General features: G+C 42.3%; 1 protein-coding gene across 1 annotated transcript in view; it reads right to left on the bottom strand.

Annotated features, from left to right (window-relative positions):
* Window positions 1-20,593, bottom strand: part of nup210 (nucleoporin 210) — a 178,097-nt gene that overhangs the window by 80,240 nt on the left and 77,264 nt on the right. Inside the window, 5 exon segments of the mRNA XM_034172768.1 lie at window positions 11,551-11,657; window positions 13,717-13,909; window positions 14,738-14,911; window positions 15,378-15,596; window positions 18,174-18,319. Coding sequence (XP_034028659.1) covers window positions 11,551-11,657; window positions 13,717-13,909; window positions 14,738-14,911; window positions 15,378-15,596; window positions 18,174-18,319 — 839 coding nt within the window.

The raw sequence follows: 20,593 nt of genomic DNA, 5'->3' as shown, positions 1-20,593 counted from the left end.
ACGGTAGGGCTTTTGTAGCCAAGGTTACACAAGAAACATTCAAACAATTGGGTATCAAACAGAAGTTTGGGTGTGTTTATCACCCTCAATCAAATGGGGCAGTGGAACGGGCTAATGGCATTTTAAAGAACAAACTAGCAAAAATCATAGCAGACAACAATGGCAAACTAACCTGGCTGGATGCGTTGCCGCTTGCTTTATTGTCAATGCGCTCACAAACTAACCGACTAACCCATTTGACACCATTTGAAGCTCTTACAGGTCGGCCGATGCCTATTCCATACCTGAGAGGACCCTACGAAGGACCATCGCTGGAGCAGCTACAAGACGAATGGCATAATTATCTGAGACAGTTAACCCAAATACACAAAACTATCTTTTTGCAGGTCAAAGGTGCTACAGAAGACAGAGAAGCAGAGATTCCACTCGAAAATCAGAGCATCCAGCCTGGTGATCTGGTTTACGTCAAGGTGTTCAAAAAGAAGTGGGACAGGCCCCGCCGAGAAGGTCCTTTTAAAGTTATTCTTGCCTCACGTACAGCAGTCAAAGTAGACGGTAAGGACACTTGGTTTCATTTAAACCACTGCTGTAGGGTTGGTGGCCCAGCGCCCCTGCGGCCTTGGCAAGCTCGTCTTGGCAGAGCCGCCGGGCCAAGGGGGGAAGCAGGAGAAGCCAGAGACCCTACAGCAGCACCGAGGGACGGCCACGCCTCCCTGCAGCCAGAAAAAGCACAGAGGGAAGGCCACGCCTCCCTGCAGCCAGGCGAACACCGGCCAAGGCGCTCACAGAGATTGATTGAACAAAGACGACGCACAGCTTCAGAGAGTAGTGGATCCCTGCCAGATAGAGCAGCGACAGACTCAGATGCAGACTCAGAGACAACTGGAGACGTAGGCCAACAGACAGACAGAAATACAGACCGACAGATAGACAGGCCACAGGAGACATCAGACTCGGACAGCAACTCAGTAGATTTACCGACAGAAGAACCGCAGGAAGTACAACCCAGACAAAGCACAGATACACCACACATCCCTAGTGACAGCTCATCTAGTGACGGCTCACTTAGTAGCACATCTAGTAGCACATCTCAACAGTCATCAGAGCAATGATTAAGGAATTATTCAAGGGATTGACAATACTACTGGTGGTCAGTATGGGAGAAAATAGACATCCAAAACATACAACGGACTGTGCCGTGGCCATGGCCGCAATAGCAGCTAAACAAGGCATTCTAAACACAGGAAAAACATATAATTTGGTATACATTAAATCAAAAGCCTACAAGAACATAGGAATACAGGGAAAGCTGGGGGATTACATATTAGGCGAAGCCATTAGCATCAAATGTGAAGAGGAGGGAACACTCAACATAGAGGTAATTTGTGATAAAAGAGGATGCAGGGAAACCAAGCAAGACGTAACTGTTACAGTACATGAAGCCACAAAATGGGTAAAAATCAAACCAAGGAAAAAGAGGACAATTAGAAGCCTAGAAACAAGCAGTCACTTAGGGAGATGGGATCCCAGTACAGACCTAGCCCGCACACAAGGGTTGAAGACCAATTTATTTTACCAATGGTTGAAATTTTCGGCTAGGCAGATCAGTGAAAAGCCTTGCATAGCCTGTCACCGGAAAGGGGTGATACCTCAGGCTAAACCCCTACCTGATATCAACAACTGTTATAGGAGTCCCCAACATAACTCAGACCAAGCAGAATGCTATACACAATGTGTTATGAAAATGGCAGTAGGTGATGAAAAATATGCTGCCGACAGTAAACTTTGTCCAGTGCCCCTAAGTACAGAAGGAACCGTTCCACCTATGATTAAAATAGAGAAAGGGATGATACACCCATTCTGTATAGCTAAAGGCTTAGTAGCACAATACATAAGCGATTGGCAGGTAGGGACGACCCAGCCAAAACACCACATACAGTGTATGCAAAAGCAGCAAGAATACAAACCGGCTCAAACAGCATGGAACATTACCGTCTGTCACACCCTGCCAGCAGCAGGCATACAGTGTGAACAAATAGTACCGGCCACAGGGGGGTCGGTAATTGGACTGAATCTCACCCATGCTTCATGGGTATCTACTCCAAATTTAGCTAAGGGAACGGTACCCTTAGCTGACATCTTTTGGATATGCGGACAAAGAAGGAAACTCCTGTCATCGCTGTCCCCTAATTGGAAGGGCCTTTGTGCTCCTGTGATGCTCACAGGAGCAATAACAGTAATTGAAATGCCGAATTCAATACAACCCATGCCACAGAAACTTCGTAAGAAAAGAGGAATAATGACGTTTAAAACAGACTACAACATCACAGTAAGAAACGGGATACCAGAAGGGATACCCCGACAGTTAGAAGCCATAGACAGTAGCAGAGTTAAAGCAGATGAAGATGCGGATAAATGGGGATGGGCATTGGCTCTGTTCGGGGTTACTCCAAAAATCCGTTCTAGGTTCCAGGAGGTGCAGTGGATTAATTACTTGTGGTATAATCAGCAAAGATACCTGAACTGGACATTGGCAGCAGTAGGAGCCTTAACCGAACAACTGTACGCCACCTCGCTAATGACAATGCAAAATAGATTAGCTATCGAGATGATGATGGCTGATGAACAAGGAGTTTGTATTATGATCAAAGCCACCGAATGTTGCACAGCTATTCCCATGCGTACAGGGGAAGACGGAAATTTGACAGAGCTCTTAATCACACTTGAGGAGATGCAACAGGAACTGTTAAGTAACTCCATAGGAGGGAGAAATGAAACTGATGATTCTGGATACATTGTAGGGAATGGAATGAATATTGGCCCACTGTTTTCACTGTTTGGGACTCTAAGGAGAGGGTGGATATCATGGAAAGACTGGTTATACCAGATAGGTGTAATCTTGGCACTAACAGGGGTGGCGGTCTTGCTGGTAATATGTTGTGGTATTCCCTTGATAAAATTTCTGGTCAATAAATTGATTTCATCCACAGTAGGACAGCTCCCACTGTTAGCCATCCGAGCCCTAGAAGAAAGCACAAACGAAACAGACAGAGAACCAGAATATATGGAAATGGATGAAATACCAATTATCCTCCCCGACAGCCCCCAGCTCCCTAATATTGTGGCGTATACCCCAGATAGGGAGGACTGGGATGGACCGTGCTTGGTGATATTGTAGACGAGGAAGAAGACATGCACGCACATTTACATTCACACACATGCACCCACAAAAATGAGGGATAGGATAGACAATATCTGAAAGAATGATATGGAGCTGTAATAATGAACGTAAATGTATATTACTAGGACACAGGAGTATGGCTGAGAGACCAGACTCCCCTGATCAGGGACCTATGCCTGATCTGCCTCTATCAAGTCTGATTGGACTCTCAGAACTGTTCGGAGAAGAGGATATACAGGAGGGATGGTCGAGACATGATTGGTCGCCACAGCCGCCATCCATCCAGCAGCTAAACCAGTTGGCAACAGAAGGATCTTCATCGTTCCAGCACCTAGCGATGACAGCTTCACAGAATCTGCCTGCAGCAAGAGTCGGCCCGAGGACTCCACCATCACCTGAAAGACCCTTTGGACTCAGGAACAGCCATGGAGACAGTCACATGTGCCAGTGGCAACGATACCCTCCAGGGGAGGCAGCCAAGGTCGGCCATATGCAGCAACCGCCCGAGTGCATCCTAGACCCAATTCACTGCTAGGACCTGTCCCCAGCTTTCCACCCCAAAGGCAGGAGAGATATTCTGATCAGCCCAGTACCTCTGGAGGAGGATCAGCAGGGGTAGACCTTAGCCGAACTCACCCACCAGGACAGAGGGGAGCTTTGTACAGGCTGCTAAATGCCCAGAGTGTCCCACCCACTTGCCTGTGCGACATCAACAATACTCCCCCCACACACGAAATGCCTTCCCCCTTGTACTTCCTGTCCCCTGGACTGCACAACCTTAATCTGGTCATGGTCACCCCACAGGACATGGCAATCTTGGTTCGAGAGCTTCGTCTTCCACAAGAGTCTGTTCCAAAAACCTTGGAGCAGCTCCTGCCCCTCACAAATCACATTCCCCATGAGCTATTTGAGGAAATCATGCCACAACTAAGTCAGACAGCTGCATACCTGTTCAGGATACACCGTGACAATGCCAACATCTCTTGTGCTCAGGAGGGCCTCCATACTCAACTGTGTGGTCTTCAGTCTAGTATGGACATGCTAGCCTGCATGATGGAGCATATGGAAAGGGAACAGCTAGGGCTGGCCACCACCACCCTGAATGTGGGCAAGAATTCTCTGGGGGCCCTGTACAACCTGGCCAAGCAGCACAAGGAGCTGGAAAGATCCATCAGAGAACTGCACGACTGTCTGAAAGCCAGAATTCCTGATCCTTCCCCCACTACCCCTGAAAGGCCAACCTCCCCATGTTCCCCAACTTCTCCCAAAACTTCAGATGCTGAGTAAATGCTGAGGAGCGCGGACTGACGTAATGGCACTGAACACGGACTATGATCTTGGTTCTTGAGTTTGAATTGCGGACTGGTTTCAGAAATCGAGTGTAAATAAAAACAAAGAAGGATATATGTTAGTAACGAAGGTTGGGTAAATGTCTGTCCTTACCATCATCTGCGTAACACAGATAAAGCTAAATGCATACACATAGATATCACATTGCAAAGTTATAAAAAGGGGACCCTTACACGGCGTGTTTGTAGATTTAGTAGTAAAGATGCACCATAGGGACCCCTTTTTTCTTAAATTATAGCATGCCTCAAGAGACATGCATTGCCTAAATTTGGTGTCTGGCCAAAACGGGCATTAGAAAACAAGCTGAAAAAGAAGAAAAACAAAGTGGAGAATGTTGAGAAATGGCCTATAATGAAAACCATTATACGATTGACTAAGGCAAATGACTTAAGGACGGACATGAAGGGAAACCATTTATTGTGTTTATCATTTAACTAGACATAGCTGCGCTAACCTTAGAATAGTTTCTTGATTGGTTGACTAAATAGTGGTAACGTAGGGGTTATTTGATGCATTTAAATAATAAATGTGTGACGCTTTAACAAAATAATATGTAGAACCAAGTATAATGGGTTGGAGCCTCTGGTTGAGTGAGTCAATAGATGCCAGAAGATGATTGGTTGCACTGATGTCAATGTGAAGCCTTTACTTTGCCATGATTAAGAGGTTGATGTAACTTGTTTTATGTGGCCATTTTAAGTGCCTTGAATTACACCAAAACTCAATGTTTGAATGTCACCTTGTGTTGATATAATCCAGCTAATTGCTCACCTTGTGCCTTAGTATGTAGGTTCACCTGCACTGCAATATATTTACCGTGTGAAGTATCACTGATATTCATATCCGCACCAGAGTTATCAGTAACTCGAGTGATGTGTTTTTCTTTTTTTATTGCAATGCACAAATGAGGATGTCTTGTCAGTAAACAACCCAAGAGTATAGTTGATGTAATGGGACTCTTTCGAGTCCCAGAGGAGGGACTGTAGAAGAATTTTTAGGTCCATATTTGAACTGTGATGAACTATCAAGTGTCCTGATCCGAACTGTATGTCCTCTGGTTGAACTAGCAGGTGTTCAACCCAAAAAAAGGGCTCTATTAGTCATTTAGTCTGTCAGGGGCTTTCCAAGGCCTTTTAGGTGCTTTCCCGCAGGCCACGTGCGGGGGCCTCAGGCCAGCTGCACGTGTGGCTGAGGCCACGTGCGGAGGGGGCCTCAGGCCAGCTGCACCTGTGGCTGAAGGTCTTTTAAAAAATCAGTTGTAAATCCTTCATGTTTTAATGGGAGCGTTTGTCACATTGAAATAATGGCCTAACACCTGCTTAGGGTTCACTAGAGGACGCTTCCAATAGAAAACCATGTCTTGGGAATGAAATAAATAAAAAAGTCGAAGGAGGAGCGATGCCCGCGGGTCTCCAATAAATAGACGAGCGCGGTTGTCATATTCAGTCTCTCTAGAGGACTCAGTTTGTCTAAGCTTTGTGTCGAAGGCTTAAATAAACTTAAAAACTCTGTGCATTTTATCTTGCTTAAGGCTGAATTATTCTAAAGTGTTGTGTCCTCTTTCTAGCATATCACTTGCAATTAGTTTGTGTTATCTAAAAGACGACATCCTGAGAAGACCAAAAAGACGAGCCGCGACAGAAGAAAGGCCCACAGTTTAAGAAGCTACAAGTCCACAAGCTGCAAGACACAGACACAAAAATGGAGTTCCAGGCCAAACTAGAGGAGAGACTGGGTGGAGAAGAAGGCCTGCCTGACGACCCTGAACAACAGTGGATGAGATTAAAGACCATTCTTCAGGAGACGGCAGCAGAAGTAGTGGGCTTCTCAGCCAGGAAAAATAAAGACTGGTTTGATGAGTCTGATGCACAGATCCAGGAACTACTAGAAAAGAAACGTGCATGCTACAAGACTTTTTTAGCTAAACTGATGACCACTCTGCCAAGACAGCTTACAGAAATGCCTGCTCCACACTGCAAAGCAAGCTCTGCATACTGCAGAACGACTGGTGGCTAGCTTTTGCGGAGAAGACACAACAACATGCCGATGCCGGAGACATGCGCTCCTTTTATGAAGCCCTTAAGACCATCCATGGGCCAGCACATCAAGTGCAAGCACCCCTGCACTCCTCAGATGGCTCCACCCTTCTGACGGACAAGGAAACCATTATGCAGCGTTGGTCAGAACACTTTGAAAACCTCTTCAGTAACAAGCACACTGTGCAAGAGTCATCAACTGAGAAGATTCCCCAGGTGGAGGTGAAATGGGAACTTGATGACCCCCCAAACACTTGGAGATCCGAAAGGCCACCACGCAGCTGAATCCAGGGAAGTCTCCTGGCATAGATGGCATCCCAGCAGAGGTGTACCAAAATGGAGGTGAGGCAGTCCTCGACAAGCTTCAGATTCTCTTCTCCAGTTTCTGGGAAAAGGAAATGGTTCCACACAACCTTCGGGATGCGGTCATTGTCTCCCTGTACAAGAACAAGGGCGACAAGTCCGACTGTTCTAATTACCGGGGCATCACTCTCCTCTCAATAGCAGGTAAGATTTTGGCTCGAGTGCTGCTCAACAGGCTTACCCCTACTATAGCACATGAAAATACTCCCGAGAGTCAGTGCGGATTTCGGGCCAACAGGGGAACCACCGACATGATCTTCGTCCTGAGAGAGATCCAGGAGAAGTGCAGAGAACAGAACATGGCCCTTTATGCAGCCTTCATAGACCTAACCAAGGCTTTTGAAACGGTCAGTCGTGAGGGTTTGTGGAAGATTCTTGCACGCCTTGGCTGCCCTCCAAAGCTCCTCACCATCATCCGCCAGCTGCATGAAGGCCAGATGGGACAAGTGAAGTACAACGGGACTCTGTCTGGCAGCTTCCCCATCTCAAATGGCGTCAAACAAGGTTGCATCCTCGCGCCCACTCTGTTCTCCATCTTCTTCAGCATGATGCTTCGTGAGGCCAAAGAAGACTTGACAGACGGCATCTATATCCGCTTCAGAACCGACGGAAGTCTGTTTAACTTGCGGCGCCTTCTGTCCCACCTTAAGATCACAGAACAGCTAATCATGGAGCAGCTCTTCGCAGATGACTGCGCCCTCATCGCCCATACGGAGCAAGCCTTGTAGCACATTGTCAACTGTTTTGCTGAAGCAGCAAGAGCCTTCGGCCTCACCATCAGCCTGAGAAAGACAGAAATGCTATATCAACCGGTCCCCCATACAGCATATACCCCACCCCAAATCAACATCGAGGGTACCAGCCTGAATGCAGTAGAGCACTTCATGTATCTCGGTAGTGTTATCTCAAAGGACGCATCTGTTGCCAAGGACCTAGACAGTCGCCTTGCCAAGGCTAGCAGTTCTTTTGGTCGACTCTCAAAGAAAGTCTGGCAGAATCATGCACTGCGCCTTTCCACAAAAGTGCAGGTCTACAGAGCCATTGTGGTCCCTACCCTCCTGTATGGAGCTGAAACCTGGGTTCTGTATCGCCAGCAGATCAGATTACTGGAACGCTTTCATCAGCGTTGTCTCCGAAACATCTTCGGGATCAAGTGGCAGGACTACGTCTCAAATGAGGACATCCTTACCAGAGCCAAATTGCTCAGCATGGAGTCTATTATACTCAAACAACAGCTTCGTTGGGCAGGCCACGTAGCCAGGATGGATGATACACGCATGCCGAAATTAATTCTCTTTGGCGAGCTCAAGGAAGGGAGACGAAACCAAGGGGCCCCCAAAAAGCGCTATAAGGATCAGCTGAAGAAACAGCTCTCCCTTGCAGGCATTCAGCATCAGTCATGGCAGCATCTAGCTACAGATAGACTCAGGTGGCGTTCCAGCATCAAATCCGCCAGCCTGAAGTTTGAGGCAGAAAGAAGTGAGGCCTCACGCCAGAAGCGTCAAAGACAGAAAGAGCGGGCAGCAGCACAAGCCCAGCCTACTCAAGTGTTCATTTGCCCCAAGTGTAACAGGTCTTGTGCATCCTGCATCAGACTTTTCAGCCACCAGAGGGCTTGTAGAAAATAAACTAAAAAAAAAAAAAGGCCTTCCCACTATCCTCTCAAGCGAGGAAACTGCCAACCAACAACAACAATCAAACATGCCCCAATCACTCACATATTTGAAAATGAGGTACAAACTGGAACTCATTGCCTGACAAAAAGTATATCCAGATCTAATTTGGATTGAGGACATTTGAATTTAATATTGAAAAGCCCATTTGGTGTACACTTTGCATTATGTCTCAATCAAAAGTGAAACAGTCACTCATTTGTGACAATGAGGTGGGAACTGGCACTCTCAATGAATAGACTAAGTTTGATTTGCATGTGATCCGTGTTGTGGATATTTGATTTTAAACATCCTTTTGATCTATATTTTGTATTATATTTTAGCTTATGAAAAGCCACTTACAGATCTTTGACCTTTAAATTTTTTCCAAGCTAAATCCAAGGTAAAAATTTGTGGAATTGGAAACGAGAGCTGGTGGATGTTTGTGCTCTACGAGCGCGTACTCTAGTTTACATGTGTTTTTTATTTTCCATATAGCATCTGATAGGAGCCTATAATGGGTGACAACATTATGGAAGCAATGTTCGGTACGCATACCGGTATTCCTGTTGCCATATTTTCAATATGTCAGCACTGGATGAGGTGAGCAGTTAGTCTACAGTTTGTACAGGAGCTTCAAACAGTTTGAATGGTCTTGCTGTCTCACAGAGCTGTGGCGCTGCAACAACGCACAAGTTTTAGAAACATATTTATGCTGTTTTTCGATGAAATACACACAAACTCTGCATATCATCTGGCTATATTAACAAAGAACCAACACAACAGCTAAAAACAGAACAGCAACATACCTGTGGTAAGTTTGTTTATTTATTTATTTTTTATATAAATTAGTGCTATTTTTCTCAAAATATGCTCAAAGCCTCTTTCTGAGGATGGAATGAAATAAAAGCATGAATAAAATCTTAACTGTCAATCAGGTTGCGCTTTACACAAGTAAATACAGGCCAGGGACACAACCAGAAGGGCAAGAGGATGGAACAGCCCCCCCCAAAGGAAATGTCCACTTTTGAAGACATTTTTTGCATATACTACTAATACAAAAATTTATAGACAAAGTGATCTTTATGACCCTTTATGATTAACACAGTTAGGCATGGCGTCACCTTTCCCTGATTAGAGACACTGGGGCCTTCTCCTGGTGCCAGTCCTTGGGGGAGGGGGATGGAGATCACAGGTGAGTGCCTGGTGGCCGGGTCTATGACCATGGGACTAAGTCGGGCTCACCCTGAGAAACATTATGTCATCTCTATGTGGACTCACCACCTGCAGGGAGTCTGTAGAGGGTCTGGTGCACTACTTTTCTGGCAGTGGAGAGGAGCAAATGCCCACACAGACTGACACTCGGTTATATATTAATTTTAATTAAATTTGTGTAAGCATTACTAAGTGTATAAACATATCAATTATGGACACATCTGAACAACTTTATTTACATTTTAATTCAATTCAAGGAACTACCTGGTGCTAAACCACCAGATATTCCCATCTCTGTCAATTATACAAAACTTTAAGCTTACTGAGTGAACTATCCACAAATATTAGATGTGCTGTGGTAGAATTACATTACCCCAGTCCCCCGTGCAAAACTAACCCCATCTGAATGGGGTTAAAAATAAATAAATAAAATAATAATAATAATACACTTGAAGTTCTCATCTAGTGGTCATACTTGTGATGTACAAATGTTCAGTGCAGTGATTTATTGGCTCCTATCAAATGTGCTGTTTTTTTTGTTAAAACGTCTTTCTTGTATTCACACTCTCTCGTAAATGATTGAGAATTTTTTTGGTGACATGCCTTCCAAGTGGAGATAAGGGTAATGTGTCATTCTATCCAATCAAATATGATTTGGGCAATCATCTGACCCTTCCCAGTCTATAAAATCTGAGCTGGATTATTATAGTAATTCCTCCACACCCCCCTCCACTTGATTCAGAATTATCGCAATGGCAATTATTTTGTGATGAGGTTGTCAACAGTGTTTTATGTCAGGCAAAATGTTTGCACATTCAAACCACAATCAGAGTTCTGTTCAAGGCAAATGGTCTTCACCCATCCTGAACAGCAATCACAGTAAGCTATGTCAAGTCAACAAAATACAGGCTAAAAGTGTAAAATAATGATTTCTGCTGGTGAGTAACAATGGACTGTGCTTTTCAGCAAAACAAAAAGACCTCAATTTAAACAACTAATGAAAGCAACTGTAATTACTAAGCTTACAATGCAGGTACATGTTTTCCTACCCTATACCTGCAGTTATAATGTTCTTTGATTAACTTTTTCTCCAAACACTGTACTGCCTCAGCTGGGCACATAATGGGAGGGGAAATTGGAAGCACCGCTAAAAAAAAAAAAAGCAAATACTATTTCCTCCCTTCTGACATGATCTAGCTGCACAGCAGAGCCGTGCTTGAGTCTTGCTATTCATTATACTGACAACATGCAGATTTCTACTATCAAATGATGGCACAGTTTCCTGAAAACTTCATTGATGAGGATATCAAAGACTTGTGGAACTGCTTTCCTCTTGGGGGCTTCATGAGGTTTGGATGGTGCGGGGTCACAACAAACAAGCTCCAACACTATCAAAGCAGTTAGTCTCAACAGCTACCTCACCGAGAGAGCAGTAGGTTTCTGCACACCAGCTCCATCCATGATTAATAATTAATATAGACTGATTAGGACACACACAAAAGTACCATGTCAGCTTGATTAGCTTGATGGAGCAAAAACACGCTACCTACAACTGGAGCTATGTGTTTAAATGTCACTTGACAAAATTATCTCAAGCTCCAAAAATATTGCAGTTAGAGTTTGAACTGTCAGAATTTCTTCTTTGTAGAAGGGGGATATACATCCTTTTGACATCCATTACACTGCAGAGAAGATATGTACCATTTGAGTGCAATTTCAAGAAATAAAATAATAAACCAAAACTTTCACTCACTGATCGAAGAACCTTCGCTGCACGAAGATGCAGATCCCGGTAACCGGCAGCAGTGACTATGATGGCAGCAATTCCAGTCTGATGATGGACAAGAACTTTCCGACGTCCTGCCACAATGACAGAAATAAATGACTATATAAACAAGAGCAATCAGAGATTTCTGACATCCACCAATCCAGATCTGGATCACCTCCAAAATTCAGTGGAGTCTTTCATGCTCTAATATCTATCTGTGGTGCAAATCTGGTGAGAATCTGTGAAGTAGCTTTGATGTAATTCTACATAAAGTGAAACTTGATCCAGAATCCGGAGTCTTCCATTGCCTAATCACCTAATCTGGCCTAATCTGTGGTTCAAATGCTGTGCAGTACAACCCCTGGCAAAAATTATGGAATAACCGGCCTTGGAGGATGTTCATTCAGTTGTTTAATTTTGTAGAAAAAAAGCAGATCACAGACATGACACAAAACTAAAGTCATTTCAAATGGCAACTTTCTGGCTTCAAGAAACACTATAAGAAATCAGGAAAAAAATTGTGGCAGTCAGTAACGGTTACTTTTTTAGACCAAGCAGAGGGAAAAAAATATGGAATCACTCAATTCTGAGGAAAAAATTATGGAATCATGAAAAACAAAAGAACGCTCCAACACATCACTAGTATTTTGTTGCACCACCTCTGGCTTTTATAACAGCTTGCAGTCTCTGAGGCATGGACTTAATGAGTGACAAACAGTACTCTTCATCAATCTGGCTCCAACTTTCTCTGATTGCTGTTGCCAGATCAGCTTTGCAGGGTGGAGCCTTGTCATGGACCATTTTCTTCAACTTCCACCAAAGATTTTCAATTGGATTAAGATCCGGACTATTTGCAGGCCATGACATTGACCCTATGTGTCTTTTTGCAAGGAATGTTTTCACAGTTTTTGCTCTATGGCAAGATGCATTATCATCTTGAAAAATGATTTCATCATCCCCAAACATCCTTTCAATTGATGGGATAAGAAAAGTGTCCAAAATATCAACGTAAACTTGTGCATTTACTGATGATGTAATGACAGCCATCTTCCCAGTGCCTTTACCTGACATGCAGCCCCATATCATCAATGACTGTGGAAATTTACATGTTCTCTTCAGGAAGTCATCTTTATAAATCTCATTGGAACGGCACCAAACAAAAGTTCCAGCATCATCACCTTGCCCAATGCAGATTTGAGATTCATCACTGAATATGACTTTCATCCAGTCATCCACAGTCCACGATTGCGTTTCCTTAGCCCATTGTAACCTTGTTTTTGTCTGTTTAGGTGTTAATGATGGCTTTCGTTTAGCTTTTCTGTATGTAAATCCCATTTCCTTTAGGCGGTTTTTTTACAGTTCGGTCACAGACGTTGACTCCAGTTTCCTCCCATTCATTCCTCATTTGTTTTGTTGTGCATTTTCGATTTTTGAGACATATTGCTTTAAGTTTTCTATCTTGATGCTTTGATGTCTTCCTTGGTCTACCAGTATGTTTGCCTTTAACAACCTTCCCATGTTGTTCGTATTTGGTCCAGAGTTTAGACACAGCTGAGTGTGAACAATCAACATATTTTCCAACATTGCGTGATGATTTACCCTCTTAAGAGTTACTGACTGCCACAATTATTTTTCCTGATTTCTTATAGTGTTTCTTGAAGCCAGAAAGTGCCATTTGAAATGACTTTAGTTTTGTGTCATGTCTGTGATCTGCTTTTTTTCTACAAAATTAAACAACTGAATGAACATCCTCCGAGGCCGGTGATTCCATAATTATTGCCAGGGGTTGTAGTTTTGATGTAATGATGGCCAACAGACAGACAAATGAATAAACACCGATGTTTTTATTACATCCTTGGCGGACGTAATAACTCATTTTTTAGGCGTAATTGATAATCAGAAGAAATGGTAAGTTGTAAGATATTTAACAGAAAAATCCCAGTGATGGGCATCATGAAGTCTCTCTCAGAAGCCAGTTATCAGACTTGATCGCATCTACTGAATTCTGCCAGAGCTTCCTCTTTCTTCAAAACATGACTTTAATAAATGTCTACATAAACAAGAAAGCAAGCAAATAAACCATTGTAAACTACACACACAAAAAAAAAAAACTAAGACAAAAGTTTGAACATAGTCACACTAGTACTTTACCGTGAAGCTTCATCTGTTTGTTTCCATCTTCAAGCAGCTCAAACTCCATGGGCATCGTGGGCTCAATACTAGCCAGAGTCACTTTGGACGATTCCCACAGTATGCTCAGAGAACTGAAGTTGTCAAACTTTCTTCCTTCTCGATCAAAAGCAGCAAGGTCCAAAATGGGATCACGGTAATTTGAAACTGGCACCTGGAAAAGAGTTCACAAGATTAATTAATTTAATAATTATCTAAATTAGGATCTATATATATATATATATATATATATATATATATATATATATATATATAAACAAACAAAGAGAAACCAATACAGATGTATAGAAGTGTTTATTTCTTGCTAACCTTTTACAAAGTATAATTGGGGGGGGCTGGGACCAAACAAATTTATATAGAAAAACAGCCGTCTGGGAGTGTGTTGTGGCATCTTGGATTATTTTGTTTGGGCAACCAACATACTTCAAGATGCCTTCACTTGGATGGACAGTCGCTGTGTCACATTGCTCAACATTTACTTAAAATATACTTCTTGTGTCTTTTGGCCCACCCTAGTTGAGGGCATAGGGACCAGTTGCTGCTGTAAAATGCCCACTCTGATTGAAAATAAATGGCAGCTGGTCACTGTGCCTGTTTCCTGTAGCAAATGTGACCAAGGTGTGATGGGGGTTCCAGCCATGCTTGACAGCACTGTACACAATTGTACATCCTATGCTGGACAAATTGTGTAATGACACCATATTAAAACAGCCAAAGTGTTTTGCTACATTGTATCTTTAGAGGTTTGCATATCAGAAAAATAAATAAATAAATCAAAATAAAACGGCAATGCTGACATGTTCTTGAAAGACTAATATCGGCTATACTATGGGCCAGCTGATATATCGGTTAGGCTGTAGGACACAGCCAGGAAAGTAATACAAAAATTGAATAAAAGAAATACTGTTTAAAAGAACAAGTAACACAGCTAACAGGAAGGGAAAACATGGCAACCTTACAAGCAGAACACATTGAAACATACCACTTGTTTGCTCTGCTGGAGCAGTGGGCAGGTTAAGTCCAGTTGTGGGCTGGTGTACACTGGGACCAGAGTTAGGCGCGATGGAGGAGCACATACAAACTTAACGACCGCATGATCCACGGCAGGATAAGGATTTGTGAGACTGGCCTTGTTCCCCACCAACACCTCCAACACCTGAAGAAGATACAATATTGACAACTCAAGTAAAATGACAAATGAGTACAAATTGTACTCTGTGTATATGTTTATATACTGCAGTTCTGAAGAGATGTGTCAGGTACAGATCACAGCAGTAATATAAACAGACATGCACATAAGTGGTGCTCATGGTGCTTCTGCATGCTAAAAATAAATGATGCGCAACAGAAAACACAAGGGAAGCGCGTCATAAGAGGAAAGCAATGACAGATTGTAGGAAGTGTTTCCCTCTCCTGTGCATCCATGATTTTTAAGCACACACAAGCACCATAAGTACCATTTATGTGTACCCCTGAATATAAATAACTACAAACATATTATAAACCTACAGTTTGGAATTTGTGTTCTTATTCAAGATTCATGGATAAAAGTTAAAAATAGATTTTTATAAGCACCTCATGTCAAAGTCAATTAAATACAACCTGATCTCTGTTGGTCCTACCTGCTCCCCCAGGGCCCTGCAGGTTGCTTTGACCCAATGTTGGTTATAGTTGTGTGATGAAGGACTGGTCAGAGTAAGGCTCACACTGCCCTCATCCTCAGCACTCAAATTACAGATGAACTTTGATGGTTCTAAAATCCAAGGCCTTGGACCACCCTCGAACAACATGTCTTTAGATGATCCCAGAGTCACCAAAGTCACAGACACAGGATCAACTGCCTGTCACAGAAGATTATGTTATGATAAGTAAATAAGTAAATCGTGAGTTCATGCAATTTGCTTTTGCTATGCAATGTTTTTAAAACATTAAAGTCAACAGAGTTTGGAGACTAAAATATAATAACAGAAGTTCAGGCTTCAAAAGTGTCCGGAACAATTTCAACATTGACAGAGAGAACTTCAACTAATAATTTAAAGTGCACAATTTGTGTCAGCTTTGCCACTCTAATGTTTAGAGAAAATTAATATATATAAACACACACGAGCACACTATATATACAACCCCTGGCAAAAATTATGGACTCACCGGCCTCGGAGGATGTTCATTCAGTTGTTTAATTTTGTAGAAAAAAGCAGATCACAGACATGACACTATAAGAAATCAGGAAAAAAAAATTGTGGCAGGCAGTAACGGTTACTTTTTTAGACCAAGCAGAGGGAAAAAAAATATGGACTCACTCAATTCTGAGGAACAAATTATGGAATCACCCTGTAAATTTTCATCCACAAAACTAACACCTGCATCAAATAAGATCTGCTCGTTAGTCTGCATCTAAAAAGGAGCGATCACACCTTGGAGAGCTGTTGCACCAAGTGGACTGACATGTATCGTGGCTCCAACACGAGAGATGTCAATTGAAACAAAGGAGAGGATTATCAAACTCTTAAAAGAGGGTAAATCATCACTCAATGTTGCAAAAGATGTTGGTTGTTCACAGTCAGCTGTGTCTAAACTCTGGACCAAATACAAACAACATGGGAAGGTTGTTAAAGGCAAACATACTGGTAGACCAAGGAAGACATCAAAGCGTCAAGACAGAAAACTTAAAGCAATATGTCTCAAAAATCGAAAATGCACAACAAAACAAATGAGGAACGAATGGGAGGAAACTGGAGTCAACGTCTGTGACTCCAGAACTGTAAGAAACCGCCTAAAGGAAATTGGATTTACATATAGAAAAGCTAAACGAAAGCCATCATTAACACCTAAACAGAAAAAAAAACAAGGTTACAATGAACTAAGGAAAAGCAATCGTGGACTGTGGATGACTGGATGAAAGTCATATTCAGTGATAAATCTCGAATCTGCATTGGGCAAGGTGATGATGCTGGAACTTTTGTTTGGTGATGATATGGGGCTGCATGTCAGGTAAAGGCACTGGGGAGATGGCTGTCATTACATCATCAATAAATGCACAAGTTTACGTTGATATTTTGGACACTTTTCTTATCCCATGTTTGGGGATGATGAAATAATCAATCAATTTTCAAGATGATAATGCATCTTGCCATACAGCAAAAACTGTGAAACATTCCTTGCAAAAAGACACATAGGGTCAATGTCATGGCCTGCAAATAGTCCAGATCTTAATCCAATTGAAAATCTTTGGTGGAAGTTGAAGAAAATGGTCCATGACAAGGCTCCAACCTGCAAAGCTGATCTGGCAACAGCAATCAGAGAAAGTTGGAGCCAGATTGATGAAGAGCACTGTTTGTCACTCATTAAGTCCATGCCTCAGAAACTGCAAGCTGTTATAAAAGCCAGAGGTGGTGCAACAAAATACTAGTGATGTGTTGGAGCGTTCTTTTGTTTTTCATGATTCCATAATTTTTTCCTCAGAATTGAGTGATTCCATATTTTTTTCCCTCTGCTTGGTCTAAAAAAGTAACCGTTACTGCCTGCCACAATTTTTTTTTCCTGATTTCTTATAGTGTTTCTTAAAATTTTGTGTCATGTCTGTGATCTGCTTTTTTTCTACAAAATTAAACAACTGAATGAACATCCTCCGAAGCCGGTGATTCCATAATTTTTGCCAGGGGTTGTGTGTATATATATATATATATATATATATATATATATATATATATACATATACACACACACATATACATATACACACACACACAAATTTGGAAATGTTCATGTGTCCATTCCCCATCTTGCCCAAAGAAAATTGGCTAAAAAAGTGATGAAGAAAAAGAATCCTTACATTTAGCTTACCCAAGTATTTGTGGCCTCTAAAAAAGCGACTATGTATAAAACTGGCTGCAATTCCTCAATGGTTAATGAGATATTTGTTGCACTCTGATCTGGATTGTGTTGTTTAAACTCCATTGTGGTGTACAGAAGCAAAAATCGTATCATTATCCAAATACTTATGGACCTAACCTATCAGCAACCCCATAAAAGTCAACTTTTAACTTAGAGCAGTGATATCCAAAGTATTCCAGAATGGGCCAAGAGGGTGCAGGTTTTCTTTGCAGCCACTGACTCCAGCAGGTGATTTCACTGATTAACATCATTTTGAGCAGATGGGATGAGTTCATCAGTGAAATCACCTGCTGGAGTCGGAGGCTGCAAAAAACCTGCACCCTGTTGGCCCTTTCTGGAAGACTTTGGACACCACTGCCTTAGAGTTTACTAATAGTTGGTTATTTGGGTGGCAGAATGAACACAAAAAACCCCCCCAAAAAACAACAAAAAAAACATTCAATTCAAGATTACTGCAGCCTGGATCTGCTCTTCTGCCATAAACAAACTCTGAAAGCATAGAAGAAGATCCCACGTAGACTCACTCTGAGAGGCAGATAGGCAGCAATGGTGATCTTAGCACTGAGATGGATGTTGCCATGGGTGTAGCTGACCAAAAGGACTGTGTACCCTGGAGCCAGAGCCTTGGCTCTCACTCCACTGCAGCGGTCCTGGCCTGGGGCCAGCCTCCCTGAATCAACAGGCAGATAATAACAAGTCACACTGTATGACCCCAGGATAACAGCCCAGGATAATATCAAACACTGTTCACAGAAGGTATTTACATCCTGTTCTACTCAATAATGAAAGATTCTCAAAACATGTAAATTGTGCAAACATTAAAATACCTCACAGGGCTAAAATGATTCATGGTGAACTGCCCAGAGAGGGGATAGATAGTAGTCTCTTCCCGCATCTAAGAGGTAACAAGATTTCATTGCAACCAAAGACTCAACCAAATGACACTGAGGACAAGAAAGTGAAATCTGTGCTGTTGCTGCGATGACAACCTGCAACATCCATGCACCTTTATGGTACATGGTTGAAGAGCAGTGGAATCGGCTAACCCAAGAGGCAATCAGGTCTTGATGTAGAAATCCTATGCTGCATGATTTAGAATTATATTTTATTGCAGGCAGTATGAACTAAGGACATTTTTTGTTTTGTGTGTTCAACTTCATTTCATTTGTTAATACAATATTCCTGCATTTAAGGCCTGCAATGCATTAAAAAAGATCTTCAGTTTATCACCAAACATCTGAGAAAATTGAAATATTTAGAACAATGCATCTCAAAGAAAGGTCAGAAGGGATTTGCATATTTTTCCTTCTACAGTGTACAGTATCATGAAATAAATCAAGGTCTCTGGATGTATATCAGTGCTTAAAGGGCAAGTGTGCAGTCACACAGCAGAAGTGTGTATTGTGCACAGACAGACCAGAAATCCAATTATTTTTTTTTTTTTGGGGGGGGGGGGGGGGTGCATTGGAAGAAAGGGAGGCTGTGTGCTCCATACCAAAAACAAAACTGACCATTCAGAATGTTATCAGCAACAAGTTCAAAACCCAGGTTGTGTCATGGTATGGGGTTGAGTCAATGCCCTTGGTAAAGGTAATTTACACTTCTGTGACAACAGCAGTAATGCAAAACAGTACATTGTGTATTAGAGCAAAACATGCTGCCTTCATATTTGCTGGATATATTCCACATTCAGATAAATGGTAAACGGACTGCATTTATATAGCGCTTTTCCATCTGCATCAGACACTCAAAGCACTTTACAATTATGCCTCACATTCACCCATTCACACAAACACCGATGTCAGGGTGCTGCCATGCAAGGTGCTCACTACACACCGGGAGCAACTTGGGGATTAAGGACCTTGCCTAAGGACCCTTCGTGATTTTCCGGTCAGGCTGGGATTTGAACCAAGGCTCCACTGGTCTGAAGCCCAACATTTAACTACTAGACCATCACCTCTCTAGGTGACATGTTTTCTAGAGCTGTCCAGACACGTTTGAGCAAGACAATGCAAAACCACATTCTGCACACATTACGAAAACAAAGCTGCAGAATACAACAGCAAGAGAACTAGACTGGCCTGTCTGCAGTCCTGACCTGTCCCCAATAGAGTGTGTGGAGAATTTAGAGCAAAGAATGATGACACCCAGTACTGTTGCACATCATAAGATGTGTTTGCAGGAAAAATGGGACAAAATAACACCTAAAACACTTCATCATCTGGTATCATCAATGCCAAACATCTTAAGTGTTGTGAGGAGAAAGCTCAACATTACAAAGAGGATGATGCTTTAGCGTCTTGACTTTTTTTTTTTTTTGGAATGTAGGAATAGATGCATATAAACAAATTAAATGAAGTTGACCACTGTATGTGTGTGATTTTTTTTATGTATTTGCATTTTACACACCATCCCAAATGTTTCTAATTTGGGGTTGTATCTCACAGCATTACATCTTCAGTCTTTAATGCCATCTGGAAAATTAAATAACACATTGGCATGCCACCAAGCAATTCTGCAGTCAGGGGTGTCTACTATAACCTGCTCTGGCATAAAATAAGCACATTTTCCTTCAATTAACAGCCCATTCATACTACCAGAAAAACGTCCAAAGCTTTCATTTCAACAAAGAAAAGCGGAAAGAACACTGACAAATTTAAAAACTTTCTGACTCAACATTTCAACAGCCATGTCATTCTCCTGTATTAATTGCAACGTGTGTCATCTGGCACATCTTGTATTTGGTGTGACAAGGCAGGCACACACACACAAGTGTGTGCATGTGTTCTTGGTTGATGAGACAACAATGGAAACTGCAAAACCTGTCCACCAGTATGCTTATGCAATATGTAATATGACTCTTTCCATGACATTAGGCTTTTTTCATCCTGGTTCCACAGTGCTTCAATCAAAAAGCAATTACAAGTTACCAATAATGGATGTG

This window comes from Thalassophryne amazonica, chromosome 6 (assembly GCF_902500255.1).
Source record: "Thalassophryne amazonica chromosome 6, fThaAma1.1, whole genome shotgun sequence".
Classification (NCBI taxonomy): Eukaryota; Metazoa; Chordata; class Actinopteri; order Batrachoidiformes; family Batrachoididae; genus Thalassophryne; species Thalassophryne amazonica.
Note: the sequence above shows the minus strand (reverse complement) of the source record. Positions and strands in the feature narration are given on the sequence as shown.